This window comes from Hordeum vulgare, chromosome 6H, assembly GCF_904849725.1.
Source record: "Hordeum vulgare subsp. vulgare chromosome 6H, MorexV3_pseudomolecules_assembly, whole genome shotgun sequence".
NCBI classification, from domain to species: domain Eukaryota; kingdom Viridiplantae; phylum Streptophyta; class Magnoliopsida; order Poales; family Poaceae; genus Hordeum; species Hordeum vulgare.
This window is the reverse complement of record NC_058523.1, coordinates 527,959,138-527,974,899: the sequence shown is the minus strand read 5'-3', so window position 1 is coordinate 527,974,899 and position 15,762 is coordinate 527,959,138. Positions and strand designations below refer to the sequence as shown.

The 15,762-nt window shown below is 45.6% G+C and overlaps 1 protein-coding gene across 1 annotated transcript; it reads left to right on the top strand.

The window, feature by feature from the left end:
• Window positions 1-12,688: 12,688 nt before the first annotated feature.
• LOC123404647 (subtilisin-like protease SBT1.4) lies at window positions 12,689-13,970 on the top strand. The gene is made up of 3 exons (XM_045098585.1): window positions 12,689-12,982; window positions 13,074-13,171; window positions 13,704-13,970. The coding sequence occupies exons 1-3, from the start codon at window positions 12,759-12,761 to the stop codon at window positions 13,778-13,780; spliced, it is 399 nt and encodes a 132-aa protein (XP_044954520.1). The 5' UTR covers window positions 12,689-12,758; the 3' UTR covers window positions 13,781-13,970.
• Window positions 13,971-15,762: the final 1,792 nt, after the last annotated feature.

Here is a 15,762-nt window from a genome sequence, read left to right as displayed (position 1 = left end):
CTGTCTATACAAGAAAGTGAGTGGGAGCTCTGTAGCTTTCCTCATACTGTATGTGGATGACATATTATTGATGGGGAACAATACAGAAATGTTGGAGAGCATAAAGGCCTATTTGAACAAGAGTTTTTCAATGAAGGACCTTGGAGAATGTGCATACATATTAGGCATCATGATCTATAGAGATAGATCGAGACGCCTCATAGGTCTTTCGCAAAGTACATAACTTGACAAGATATTGAAGAAGTTTAATATGGAAAACTCAAAGAAAGGGTTCTTGCCAGTTTTGCAAGGTATGAGATTGAGTAAGACTCAGTCGCCGACCACGGCAGCAGATAGAGAGAAGATGAGTTATGTCCCCTATGCTTCAGCCGTAGGCTCTCTAATGTATACCATGCTGTGTACCAGACCTGATATAAACCTTGCCATAAGTTTGGTAGGGAGGTACCAAAGTGATCCCGGTATGGAACAGTGGAAATTTTTCTCGTTTATGGAGGTGACGAAGAGCTCGTCGTAAAGGGTTACGTTGATGCTAGCTTCGACGCATATCCGGATGACTCTAAGTCACAGACCGGATACGTATATGTTTTGAATGGTGGGGCAGTGAGCTGGTGCAGCAGCAAGCAAGAAGTCGTGGCAGCATCTACATGTGAAGCGGAGTACATAACTCCTTCAAAAGCAGCTCATGAAGGAATTTGGATGAATGAGCTCATCACCGACCTTGGAGTGGTTCCAAGAGCGTCGGGTCCAATGACACTCTTCTGTGATAACACTGGGGCCATTGCGATAGCCAAGGAGCCCAGGTTTCACCGGAAGACGAAGCACATCAAACGCCGCTACAACTCCATCCAGGACCATGTCCAGAGTGGAGTAATAGAGATTTGTAAAGTACACACGGATCTGAATGTTGCGGACCCATTGACTAAACCTCTTCCACGAGCAAAACATGATCAACACCATAATGCTATGGGTGTTCGATACATCACAATGTAACTAGATTATTGACTCTAGTGCAAGTGGGAGACTGTTGGAAATATGCCCTAGAGGCAATAATAAAATGGTTATTATCATATTTCCTTGTTCATGATAATCGTCTATTGTTCATGCTATAATTGTATTAACAGGAAACAGTAATACATGTGTGAATAAATAGATCACAATGTGTCCCTAGCAAGCCTCTAGTTGGCTAGCTCGTTAGTCAATAGATGATCATGGTTTCCTAGTCATGGGCATTAGATGTCATTGATAACGGGATCACATCATTGGGAGAATGATGTGATGGACAAGACCCAATCCTAAGCATAGCACTAGATCGTATTGTTCGTATGCTAAAGCTTTTCTAATGTCAAGTGTCTTTTCCTTCGACCGTGAGATTGTGCAACTCCCGGATGCCGTAGGAGTGCTTTGGGTGTATCAAACGTCACAACGTAACTGGGTGACTATAAAGGTGCACTACGGGTACCTCCGAAATTATCTGTTGGGTTGGCACGAATCGAGATCGGGATTTGCCACTCCGTGTGACGAAGAGGTATCTCTGGGCCCACTCGGTAGAACATCATCATGAGCTCAATGTGACTAAGGAGTTAGTCACACGATGACGTGCTATGGAACGAGTAAAGAGACTTACCGGTAACGAGATTGAACAAGGTATAGGTATACCGACGATCGAATCTCAGGCAAGTTCTATACCAATAGACAAAGGGAATTGTATATGGGATTGGTTGAATCCTTGACATCGTGGTTCATCCGATGAGATCATCGTGGAGCAAGTGGGAGCCACCATGGGTATCCAGACCCCGCTGATGGTTATTGACTGGAGAGGTGTCTCGGTCATGTCTGCCTGTCTCCCGAACCCGTAGGGTCTACACACTTAAGGTTCGATGACGCTAGGGTTATAAGGAATTGTTATACGAGGTTATCAAAAGTTGTTCGGAGTCCCGAATGAGATGCCGGACGTCACGAGGAGCTCTGGAATGGTCCGTAGGTAAAGATTGTTATATAGGACGGATGGTTTCGAACACCGGAAGTGTTTCGGGCATCACCGGTAACGTACCGGGACCACCGGGACCACCGGAGGTGGCCCGGGGGGTCCATCGAAGGGGGAAACGACCTCGGGAGGCTAGATGGGCCAAGTGGGGGAGGGAACCAGCCACTAGGTGGGCTGGTGTGCCCCCCCCCCCACTCAGCCCATGGCGCAGGAAAAGGGGAGAGGGGGGAAACCCTAGCGCAGGTGGGTCTAAGGCCCACCAGAGGGGTGCGCCACCCCTCCTCCCCCCTTGGCCGCCGCACCAGCCCCCATCTAGGGCTGCCCCCCCCCCCCCCCCCCAGGAGAGGGAAACCCTCAAGGGGGCGCAGCCCGTCCCTTCCCCTATATATAGTGGGCACTTTTGGCCATTGGGAAACAAACTTTTGCCTCTCCCTCGGTGCAGCCCTGCCCTTCTTTCTCCTCTTCTCTACCGGTGCTTGGCGAAGCCCTGCCGGGAGACCTCGTCTCTTCATCGACACCACGCCGTCGTGCTGCTGGAGTTCTTCCCCAACCTCTCCCTCCTCCTTGCTAGATCAAGGTGCGGGAGACATCACCGGGCTACACGTGTGTTGAACGCGGAGGCGCCGTAGTTCGGCACTAGATCGGAATCACACCGCGATCTGAATCGCCGCGAGTACAACTCCATCAACCGCGTTCTAGTAACGCTTCTGCTTAGCGATCTTCAAAGGTATGAAGATGCACTCACCCCTCTCTCGTTGCTGGTCTCACCATAGGAAGATCTGAATATGCGTAGGAAATTTTTTGAATTTATGCTACGTTACCCAACAACGCCGGTGGGCCGCCGCAGGCCCTAGATCGACCTCCCCCACGCCCTCGTGGCTCGTCTCACCAGAAAGCTATAGATCGGCGGTTGTTTTGTCGCGACCGACTGATTTGGCTTTTCCGGCCACCGGCGGCTGCGCCACAGCCATGGATTGGCCGGGGAGCACCCCGTAGCCCCGGCAAAGCTCCAACACCGCATGCAGGTACTCGTTTATCCTCTAGTCGTCTGCGTCGGTTTGCCGGCATGGACTCTTCGGTCGTCGCCCGGGCTCGGTGGTCATGCAATGGCTCGCCGGCTTGGCGATGCCGCTCATACAATGCGACGACTGCCTAGAAACAGCATTGCGGCTCACATCCAACACACGGCAGCACCTCGGATGGGTATTCTTCAAATGCAAAAACGACGGGGTATGGTCTTCTTCCTCTTCGGATTTGTCAACTGATTTGGTTAAATTACGGTAGCTTATTGAGGTCTTCATCTGTGTAGGAAGGTGTATGCTCATTTTGGTATTAGGAAGAAGAATACATTGATCTATTGATAAAAAGAAACTTAATAGATGTTTGTGCACTCCTTAGTATAACTGAGTCTAGCGATGCAGCTGCATGTGCAATTACAAAAGAAATTAGAGGGGAAGCAACGTCTAATTCTTTAGAATCAAAGCCAAAGAATGAAGAATGCAAGTTGAAGAACCCCCAGATCAACAATGAGTGCATGGAGAAGATGTTGATCCAACTAGTGGGAGCAGTTATGGAAGTTGGATATCTTCTACAATGTCTAATTGTGGTTCTTGTTTTCTTTGCTCTTGCTATTTTAGCAAATATTTGAAGAGAATAAAAAAGCAACTAAATGTGTTTTCATGCCTTTGAAGAAAATAAAAAAGCAACTAAATGTGTTTTCATGCCTGAAAATGTAACGCAAATAACAGATTTTGCCGACCGGCGTGGGCGGCGGCCGAGCAAACCCCGCAAAACGGACCTGTATAAAAGGATATTCCTTTTATACGGGTCCGTTTTGCAGGGTCTGCTCGGCCGCCGCCCATGCCGGCCCGCAAAAGCGTTTTTCGGCGACCTGCAAACAACTTTTGTGGTACGGCTTTATACGGGATCTACTAGAGACGCTCTAAGGATGACTCTTTGCCCGCGCGTTGCTGTGATAATTTTGTTAAAAATGCGTAAGTAGTTGCTAAATCTAATAAAAAAGAATGTATGAGATTGAAAATTAATAAAAGAAGTGTCTAAAAATAGAACAAAACTTCTGAATTGCAGTTAGTCACTTCGAACAAAAATGTGAAGGATGACTAACATATATGATATGGCAACATTACATACATAGACTAATGCAAAAAAATTATAATTTGTAAGTTAAATGGTATGGCTCGTTTATGTGAAAGATTTTGCATGGCTTAGTGGAAGAGAAGATTTAAATGCATTACTTAGCGGGACATTGAGGTGGGCACTTCGTATGTTGAAAGAATTGAGACCAACTTCTTAAGAACGTAAGGTTCCATGCCAAAATCTTAAGGCTGAAAAGGGCATCTTGGGTGCATTGAAAATGTGTTATGGCTTTAGCCCTTGTAAAAGATAGATTTGAATTATCCTCATTTCCCAATTAAAATTAATTAAACATGATCTTGTGAGATGCTTATAATGCACAAACAATACCAAAATAATATCATTATTCTGTGGTTGTTACACTAATATAGTTTGATGATTTTTTATTTTATTTTGATAGGAAACGTATACCATGAAGCTCATGTGCTTGGTACCTTCCATGGTTTTTAAGTCGTGTTATATCTTGTGAAGCTTACCTACTGATTCTGCGGTGCCTTTCCATTTTCGTTGGGTTTCATGTTATTTTGCACATGCATAAGGGAATCACATTGCTGAAGAAAGTTGACAACAATGGAGCACTACTGTTGAGCACGTCTACGTAAACACTAACGAGAATTCATATGAACAAATATTTATATGTCTTAGCTGGAGTGATTTCAGATCCACAACACCATCTTTCTGTTAAGAAGATCAACCATATAATGCTAAACTTTCCATTATTCTTAGAGCTAGGAGAACTGCTATGCGTACACCATTGCTTCGTCCAATGCTCATCCAACGGTGAACCATCACCTTGGATCAAACGTTAGATTGCAAAGCTGACCATGCATTGAGAATATCAAATGGAAATCGGATATGAAATGTTGTGTGTGGAGGAATACCATAAAAGTATTGAATCATGTCATTCCTTATTCTGGTGTTTGCCTGATATGGAGAAAGAGAGATTTGGTACTAATGTTTACAGAGTCCTGCTACACATACGATAATTTTCATATGATGTGTATGACACTAAATCAGACCCATCAATTGTGTAATGCTAGTTTGGCTATAGGGCTAAGATATGAATGTACGAGAATCGTACCTAACAAATTTATTAAGTTGAAGCAATACGATGCTAGATTTGTAACAATCTCCTTGCGTTAAGTTGAAGCAATACAATACTCGAGTTTATATTATTCACAAAACCATTGTTAACAAATTCATTTTTATTCTGATGTTTATTGCAATGATTTATCCTTGAGGATCACATGCTGAATTAGCCCTTTAAACCTTTTTTGAAGTACCTTCAGTCTGCTGAGTAAATAGGCAATTTTTCGACTAATTTAATCCATAAATAGATGACTAGCATGGCATTGACAGAATTAACTACATACTGATATTGATCTAAACTGGCACGTACTACGCAAACAGTAGACAAATCTACACATGATACTAGTACTGCTAAGACGGAAGTAATCAGGAGAGAGATAAGCGCGTTATACCCTCCAGTAGGCCATGCAGAAGCCCCCGCGGCGGTGGCGGCAGCAGCGGCGTCCTCGGCGGCCTTCTTGTCGGCCTTAGCCTTCTCGGCGACAGCACGGTCGGCGTCGGTTGACATGGTGATGGCGGAGACAGCACGGATGTAGAGGAAGCAGACGAACAGAGGCGAGCAGTCGCGTGATCGTTCCCCAAAAACCTAATCGCCCCTCTTCCCCGTACAGGAACCGGAGAGGCGGGGTTTCGGAGGCCTGCTCTCCCGTCGACCGTGTACGCAGCGGACGGGATGGAGTCACCGGCTGTAGCAGCAGTAAGGGAACGAGCGCGTGAGGCAGATGTGATCTGATTCTCGTGACGGCTAGGGTTGGCATTAGCCCTGCTTAAATAGGCAGCCGGGTGGAGAGATGTGGGTTGAACCCACGTCCGAGTCGGTAGTAGCCCATGATCCGACGTCTCAGACCGTGGCGCATCCGTTACGTATTCTCCGATCCTGACCGGCAAAAATAGGCGCGTAGGTATGAGCTCGGCTCGGCTCATTCCCGCAAGGCAAGGCAAGGCAAGGCGCGGCGCGTCATGACGAGGCGGGCGACGGAGGAGTGCGCGAGGGCATCTTCTCTTGTCACTCTCCAATAGCATGTGGAAGAGAGACCCTTATAAAGGGGTCCAACTTCTTCTCCACTAGCGGGGTGGGACTAAACTTCCCACCACCACCTTGTCATGCCACCACCTACATGGGACCTTGGAGATTTTTGAAATTCTCTTATGGGCCTAAGGCTCCCTACTAATTTCAACAATCCCCCACCAGATCTCAAGGGCACATCGTGTTCCCTCGTTCCAATCACTGTTTTAATATACCAGCATTTCAGTGAAGACCTGTTAAGGTTGAGCTTCACCTAGAACAAGTAGCTACACCCATTTACAACTGAACAATGGACTATGCCTTGAATTGTCAGTTTGGCCTAAAGAAGCTTCACCACAAGTCTTACTAGTACTAGGCTACCGAAGACTGACCCCTCGGGTGGAGCATATAAGTCACACTCCTGGCCTATTCATGAGTTTACTAGAGATCACCCCAATCTCATAGACTGTGACCAGCAGTCAGACTCATATAGGTGTGTTCCTCCAAAGATCGCTCTGTAGGACAGCATCTTGCTTACACATAAGCTTTAGAACACATTAAGACAGTAGTCATCCTACCATACAGTACCCGAGAGTATTGCATCTCCAACGGAGTGGGTTAGTGAAGTTACTCTCCTTAGTTCATCACTGGCTTGTTTTCCCAGGTCCTACTTCACGGGATCTCCGATCATATAGGTTGGGTTACTACCATGGCAACTCATGTGGGTCTCATACCCATCTCCCTCGATGCACTATCTATCACAACACGTGATAGCCCTTTAGTAAAGGGAATTGTCAGATACTTAGCCGTTCGGATGTAAACCAACGCTATCACTCCGAAGTTTCTTAAACGTCTGACAGACTTCTATCTCATTCTTATATGTTTGTTGGACTTCACGTTGTCCTTTGAACTCTTCACTTTGACAATAACTGTCTGATTATCGCAGTTCATAAGGATAGCCGGAACCGGCTTCTCAACCACGGGCAAGTCCATCAAAAGATCTCGAAGAAATTCTGCTTCGACACCAGATGTGTCTAATGCTGTTAATTCTGCTTCCATTGTCGATTTCGTTAAGATCGTTTGCTTGCAAGACTTTCAGGAAACAGCACCACCTCCAAGAGTAAACATATACCCAGTAGTGGCCTTCATCTCATCAGCATCAGAGATCCAATTCACATCACTATACCCTTCAAGTACCGACGGGTATCCCGTATAGTGAAGTCCGTGGTTGATAGTACCTTTCAGATAGCGCATAATTCTTTCAATAGCACGCCAATGAACATCACCCGGATTGGAAACAAACCGGCTCAGTTTGCTCACAGCAAACGCGATGTCAGGCCTCGTTGCGCTAGCTAGGTACATAAGTGAACCAATAATTTGAGAGTATCTCAATTGATCTATAGCTGTGCCATTGAACTTTCGAATCAGCACACTAGGATCATATGGTGTTTGAGAAATTTTGCAGTCTGAATATCCAAATCGACTCAAGATCTTCTCAACATAGTGGGATTGCAGAAGTGTAATCCCACCCTCATAATATCTCAAGAGCTTGATGTTCAAGATAACATCAGCCACTCCAAGGTCCTTCATCTCAAAGTTTAGAGACAGAAAGGACTTAACCTCCTCAATCACCTTGAGGTTGGTTCCAAATATCAGTATGTCATCAACATACAAGCACAGTATAACTCCTTCCCCCCACCATGGCGATAGTATACACACTTGTCAGATTTATTAACAACGAAGCCAACAGATGTCAGAGTTGTATTAAACTTATCATGCCATTGCTTAGGTGCTTGCTTCAGGCCATATAAAGATTTCAGCAACTTACACACTTTTCCTTCTTGACCATCTATCACAAAGCCATATGGCTCTTGCATATAGATTTCCTCGTCTAGCTCTCCATTTAGGATAGTCGTCTTAATGTCCATTTGATGAACAAGAAAACCATGCGAGGCTGCCAACGAGAGTAGTACTCGAATGGTGGTCAGTCTGGCCACAGGTGAATAAGTGTCGAATAAATCTTCTTCTTCTTTCTGGGCATAGCCCTTAGCCACAAGCCTGGCCTTGTACTTCTCGATTGTACCATCGGGCCTAAGCTTCCTTTTGAACACCCACTTGCATCCCAGTGGTTTGCAACCATAGGGACGATCAGTAATTTCCCATGTCCCATTAGCCATGATGAAATCCATCTCACTACGGACCGCAGCTTTCCAGTAATCAGCATCTGGAGAAGCATACGCTTCTGAAATGGAAGTGGGATTATCATCCACGAGGTACACGAGGAAATCATCACCAAAGGTCTTTGCAGTCTGTTGTCTCTTGCCCCTACCAAGGGTTTCCTCGTCATCCTCCTCAGGATTTTCATCATGTGTTTGTTCATATTCCATAGGAATCGCAGGCTCAGGAGTTCTCTCAGATTCCTGTCTAGAAGTGCTTTGCATATCTCTCATGGGAAAAATATCCTCAAAGAATGTAGCATCCCTCGACTCCATTATTGTACCGACTTACACGTCAGGTACCTCAGATTTCACTACTAGAAATCTATAGCCTACGCTATTCTTAGCGTATCCCAAATTAACGTAGTCCACAGTCTTTGGTCCAAGCTTACGCTTCTTGGGGATCGACACATTGACTTTCGCCAAGCAGCCCCAAGTACGTAAGTACGAGAGCGTCGTCCTTCTCTTCGACCATTCCTCATAAGGAGTGACCTCATTATCTTTTATAGGAACCTTATTCAGGACATGACACGCGGTCAATATAGCCTCCCCCCACCATGCCTTGGATAAACCCGATGTATCTAACATGGCGTTAACCAAATCAGTTAGAGTACGGTTTTTCCGTTCGGCAACCCCGTTTGACTGGGGTGAATAGGGAGGCGTCCTCTCATGAATAATGCCATGTTCCGCACAAAAAGAATCAAACTCGTTTGAGAAGTACTCTCCACCACGATCAGACCGGACTCGTTTAATTTTCTTTTCAAGTTGATTCTCAACTTCTGCCTTATAGATTTTAAAGTGGTGTAGAGCCTCATCTTTAGTATTTAACAGATACACATAGCAATATCTAGTGAAATCATCTATCAATGTCATGAAATATTTCTTTCCACCTTTAGTCAACACACCATTCATCTCACAAAGATCAGAATGTATGAGTTCTAACGACGCCAAGTGTCTCTCCTCTGCAGCCTTGTGAGCCTTGCGAGGTTGCTTTGCTTGCACACACGAATGGTACTTAGAACCTTTGGCTAAAGTGAAAGTTGGAATTAAATTCAGTTTTGCTAGCCGCGACATAACACCGAAACTTATGTGACAAAGTCATGAATGCCAAACTTCAGATTCATTAACACTCGAATGAATATTGTTCATGACTTTACTACATAAATCTGCGAGGGAAAGGCGGAACAGACCTCCGCACTCATAACCTTTTCCAACAAAAAGTCCATATTTCGTAACAACTACTTTATTAGACTCAAAGACCAACTTAAACCCTTCTCTACACAGAAGGGAGCCACTAACGAGATTCTTCTTGATGGCGGGGACATGCTGCACGTTCTTCAGCTGCACGATCCTTCCCGAAGTAAACTTCAGATCGACCGTGCCAACACCAAGAACAGAAGCACTCGCTTCATTCCCCATCAATATGGACCCTCGACCTGTGACCTGGTAAGAAGAGAACAATGAGATGTCAGCACACACATGAATATTTGCACCTGTGTCCACCCACCAATCGGTAGATTGACAAACCGAAAATACAGTAAACAAATTACCGTACCCAGATGCACCACTTTCATTGTTGCTCACAATCATATTGGCAGACTTGGAGTCCTGCCCTGGCTTCTTGTACTTTTTTGGGCACTTGTTGGCCCAATGTTCCTCAGAACCACAATTGAAGCAGTCATCTCCCTTCTTGTTCTTCTTGAAGGGCTTCTTACCCTTCTTCTTAAAGTCGGTATTCTGTTGGACATAATTCTTCCCCTTAGGCTTGTGGGAATTGAAATTCCTCTGATGTACCATATTGGCAAGAGAAGAACCTTCACCGTTTTTCCATGCGAGTCCTTTACTCAGTTCTGTTCAACACTGAGATGGCCAATGATGTCCTCTACTGAGAATTCACGCCTTTGATGTTTCAGAGTAGTAGCAAAGTTCCTCCAGGAATTAGGGAGCTTAGCGATTATACACCCGCGACAAACTTGCCCGGTAAATCGCACTTCAGAACCTCAAGTTCTTTAGCAATGCATATTATCTCATGAGCTTGTTCCAATACAGAACGGTTCTCGACCATTTTGTAATCATGGAACTCCTCCATAACATACATCTCGCTCCCAGCATCGGTGGCCCCGAACTTAGATTCGAGCGCCTCCCGCAAGTCCTTGGCGACACGCACATGTAAATATGCGTCGACCAGTTTATCACCGATCACGCTAAGCACTGCTTCAAGAAACACAACGGTGGCCTCTCTGAACGCCTTCTCCTGTTCAGGAGCAATCGTTCCCGTGGAGACACCGGTGACCCAGAACACGTTCATAGCCGTGAGCCATAAAGTGGTCTTTGTCTGCCAACGCTTAAAGTACGTACCGGTAAACTTATCCGGTTTCAGTGCGGCAGCAAAGCCACTTGCCGAAAAATTCCTACACATATTAACTTTTTGGATTGCCGAGTAAATAGGCAATTTTTTGACTAATTTAATCCATAAATAGATGACTATCATGGCATTGACAGAATTAACTACATACTGATATTGATCTAAACGGACACGTACTACGCAAACAGTAGACAAATCTACACATGATACTAGTACTGCTAAGACGAAAGTAATCAGGAGAGAGATAAGCGCGTTATGCCCTCCAGTAGGCCATGCAGAAGCCCCCGCGGCGGTGGCGGCGGCAGCGGCGTCCTCGGCGGCCTTCTTGTCGGCCTCGGCCTTCTCGGCGACAGCACGGTCGGCGTCGGTTGACATGGTGATGGCGGAGACGACGCGGATGTAGAGGAAGTAGACGAACGGAGGCGAGCAGTCGCGTGATCGCTCCCCAAAAACCTAATCGCCCCTCTTCCCCGTACAGGAACCGGAGAGGCGGGGTTTCGGAGGCATGCTCTCCCGTCGACCGTGTACGCAGCGGACTGGATGGAGTCGCTGGCGGTAGCAACAGTAAGGGAACGAGCGCGTGAGGCAGATGTGATCTGATTCTCGTGACGGCTAGGGTTGGCGTTGGCCGGGTGGAGAGACGTGGCCACGTCCGAGTCGGTAACAGCCCACGATCCGACATCTCAAATCGATCCTGACCGGCAAAAATATGAGCTCGGCTCGTTCCCGCAACCCGCGTCGTGACGAGGCGGGCGGCGGAGGAGGAGTGCACAAGGGCATCTTTTCTTCTCACTCTTCAATAGCATGTGGAAGAGAGACCCTTATAAAGGGGTCCAACTTCTTCTCCACTAACGGGGTGGGATTAAACTTTCCACCACCACGTTGTCATGCCACCACCTACATGGACCCTTGGAGATTTCTGAAATTCTCTTATGGACCTAAGACCCACTACTAATTTCAACACAGTCTACTTCCATATGACAAGTCTCTTGTGATTGTGCTCACTACTGTAAAACCTGCTGGACCTCACGGGCCTATCCTATGCCTGACTGCCATGTTTATATATTATATGTTAAAAATACATGATTAAGGGCTGCTAGGAGTCTTGCCAACTACCAAACTCGATCAGCTGGGTTAATTATAGAACCCTGTTTCTTATAAGAAACAGTTCCCAACAAGCAAGCCATCAGAACAGCTCGGTACCAAGGTATCTTATACTCCTATCTTATTATGGCTATCTAAAAATCTCTTGGCTTCTCATCCTATTATACTATATATAGGACAAGGTATCACACTGTGAACATCTCTTGGCGGCTTGGCCTTCATTAAGCTATTAAACTTTGGTCCTAATCGCCTTCTTGCGCCATGGGCACAACAGGAAATCTAATGCAGATAAGACTGACGGAAGCTCCATCACCTAGGTTTTGAGTCATCACCTAGGCATGTGCTGCAATTTGGGCAAGCAGGGGACCTCTGCCGAACCTGAACTCCTTTCCATGTAAAAATGGATAGTGCGTTGATTAATAATCGGGCAGAGGCCTGCCGAACACTGCTAAAATGGTCTGGCCGTGGGAGGCAACGGATGATCAGAGCATGCCCTGTCTATGCTCGAATGCACGTAGCAAGACCCAACAAATGGTGTAAAAATGAATTCATTTCTATGCATGCATGAATCCTGGTTTAACTGAAGTTAGGCAGAGATAATTAACAAGCTAGCACACAATTGTGTGATCCAAGTAATGGTGGTGGTGCTACAAGTTCTTAAAGTTTAAACTATCATATCTGTCGGTCACCGAGCTGAGCAGACCCTTCCCCTGGCCGCGGTTATATAAGCAGGCACCTTCCCCTCGCCTCCTTCCCGCCAGAAACCAAGAAAAACCCAAACACACCCGCACCCACTGCCACCACACAACGCTCTGCCGTCTTCAACTCCGGGAGCCGAAGATGAGGCACACACACATCACGGTGGCGGTCGCCGTTGCATTCGCCATCCTCGCAATCACCGCCGCAGCGTCCACGGGCGCCACCGCCGCCGGCAGGGGGAAGCAGCAGCGCTCTCCCGGTCCTGCTTCCGGCAGCATCGTGTACATCGTGATGGTGAAGCCCCCGGCCGGCGGCGTCGACAGCGCGGAGTACCATATCGGCATCCTCACCGCCGCGGTCGGCAGGTATATACAGAGCATGCATTTGGTTTCCTTCCCTATCTTTGGCCTAGAGATTTGACACCATCCTTTCTCTTGTTTGGGTTGAATCTTCAAGCGGGGACAAGGCCAAGGCGGCGTTGATCTACAGCTACAAGAACGCCATCAGCGGGTTCGCGGCGAGGCTCACGCCCGCGCAGGTCGCCGTCCTCAGGAGTGAGTTTCCCTCTTTGCTACTCTGTTCTACTCTCACAGCTACAGTTAACAAGAGATTTCTTCAATTGCATGATGGTCAACTAAGGCGAACCATAGTTGTATATTCCTTAAGATCAAAGTGGGTAGTTTTAGTCAGACCTGTTGCCAATACCGAGGTCAATGCAAGGCCTACTCACACCACATGGTTAATATGCTAGTTTTTCCGCATGATCAAGAAATGTGTACATCATCAGCAAGGACCGACATTATAAATGTATACTGTATAGTACAGCCCAGCAAATAATTTTAGCGAACTTTCGGTATATATATTTTTCCTTTACCGAGAAGAAAATTAGCTGCTTCACTTTCGGTGTCCAACTCCCGTTATCCAAGTTAAGTTAACTTTTGCCGTCCAGGTTGGTCGTTAAGTTAACAAATACAGTGTAGCATTATCACCTCGTCTTTCAAATGGTGCGTGTACTTGTTAGTGCCTTAAAAAGGCCACGGGATTATTATTTTTTGACCGTTGTTTAATTTCTCTCCACCTTTTTAGAAAACCCTGCCGTCATCCGGGCGCAGCCTGATGTCAAGTACTCCCTTCACAACAACAACAACAACAACCTCAACTGAGCAAGAGCTCCTGTTCTTTTTTAAGGGTTGTTGCACAATATGGAACGAGAAGCGGCACGCATGTTCTGCACCATGAAGAACCTGGGTTGATCTTTCTCTGCATACTTCAAAATTACATATATAGTGTAACGTTGCAAGATGATTAAAGTGTAATTTGTTTAGAATTGAAGCACTTTTATAACTCTGCGTATATACTAATGGGCAAAGATGTCTGGTTTGCTACCATATTATATCTCCTCTTAAGGGGTTGCGCACTGGGTTAGGTTGGGTTATCCAGCATGTGCGTCATAAACTGCAATGCAAAGGTACAAGTGAGAGTTATGTTAACAGGATGATAATATATACAAATATACTAACCTACCGGTTGCACTTTCTTAGCTTGTATGCAACCAAAGTAAACAAATAGTGCAGTTCATATATAAAAGAGTTTATCCGCAAAAAAAACATATATAAAAGAGTAATTGGATTCATGCCACTACAACTTTCACGAATAAAAAAAAACCACTACAAAAATCCAAGTTCGAATATGCCATTACAACTTTATCATCCCACTACATATGACATTTTCAGCCCGCCAGAGTGAATAAAGGTTCATTAAAGCTTGTATTTCAATGTGCATTGCAGTACTGCCCATGCCAGCCTTGTTCCAAACGGTGAACAACACGGATCAAACAGAACTTAGAAATTGCCAACTATTACGAAGCACCCTCCATAATATTTTGTAGGTTGCGGAGGTTGTGTGCAAACTCGGATTCAGGATAACCTGAATTCTACATTTTGCAAATATGACCATCAACTTTTGGTTTTTTTCTTAACATAAAGACATTGCAATTTCATCCCTGTTGTGTTCAACATCACATACACACTCAATTTCATTGACATTGCATTCAACATCACACAAACATTGCAATTTATGTAGTATAACTAGTTTTCAACATCAGACAATTAAAATAGAAATTGGCCTAGAACGACAAACTGATACTCGATTTTATTATGTCACCTTCCGTGGTATGGAAGTCACCTCATCAAAGGAGGAGTCTTTGGCTGTTTCGACTTCCTCCACGATGAGGTCGACATGCCAATGTGATTCTTGGATGTGGGGAAAGGCCACATCTTTGTAGCCCACCATACCGCTGATTTCATTTCGCCCATGGTGGTGGCCCCCATGCAGTCGAGGTACCATCATGCAGCAGGGAGGTGCTCATACCCAATGGATAACTCGGCCTCATGGAGAGCAATACCTTCAACCATCTCGGAGTACCACTGGACAGTTTCCCAATACTCATAGGCGGCGCGATCCTCTTCGGGCTCGCTCGGGAAGGTTCCACAGGGGGGGGGGGGGGGGCTGGTGCGACATGGCAGAGACTAGGTGGTTAGTAACATATGCGCCATTTGCAGGGACATGAAGAGAATGACCGAAACTTTCTCTCGCATAGATGGTTGGGTAAAGAGTACGCTCCCCGAGCCTCCAATGTGGAACCTATGACCCAGGTTTTGGAGTGTGCTCCATAATTTTTGGAGGTTGAGACATGTTTGTTGAATTTGCTACACCCGTTTTTTCACCCGAACTCCATATTGGCGGTTACTAGTTCGGATTGTTGGGGTATGTTTGACAACTTTGCTACAGTTGCTCTAACGTTAGCACACCATCCTCTTTATTCTATCTATAGTGCCTTTAAATCATTTGGACATTATCTTTATGCCCGATGTAAGAAATATGATAGAGAACCTGATAACATAGATTGTCGTACTAGGGTATGAAGAAACAATTGAACAATGCATGGCCAGGTGACCTACAAAACAAATCCAAAAAAACAAAAGTACAAAACGGATCCAACATGCTCCCATAATCTCCAGTAACCTCCAATAATTATTTTGCAGAAACAAAACTAACATTACCTTGTTCTTGAAAGAAAACTTTGCCCAAAACAAATGCACTAAACATTATTTTTCATGTGGGCAATAGAAAAATTATGTTAATT

Excerpts from the sequence above, each read along its gene's own strand:
- LOC123404647 (XM_045098585.1), top strand. The coding sequence starts at position 12,759 with ATGAGGCACACACACATCACGGTGGCGGTCGCCGTTGCATTCGCCATC. Across the intron at positions 12,983-13,073 it reads CTCACCGCCGCGGTCGGCAG|CGGGGACAAGGCCAAGGCGG; the intron begins GTATATACAGAG and ends TGAATCTTCAAG. Across the intron at positions 13,172-13,703 it reads GCAGGTCGCCGTCCTCAGGA|AAAACCCTGCCGTCATCCGG; the intron begins GTGAGTTTCCCT and ends CCACCTTTTTAG.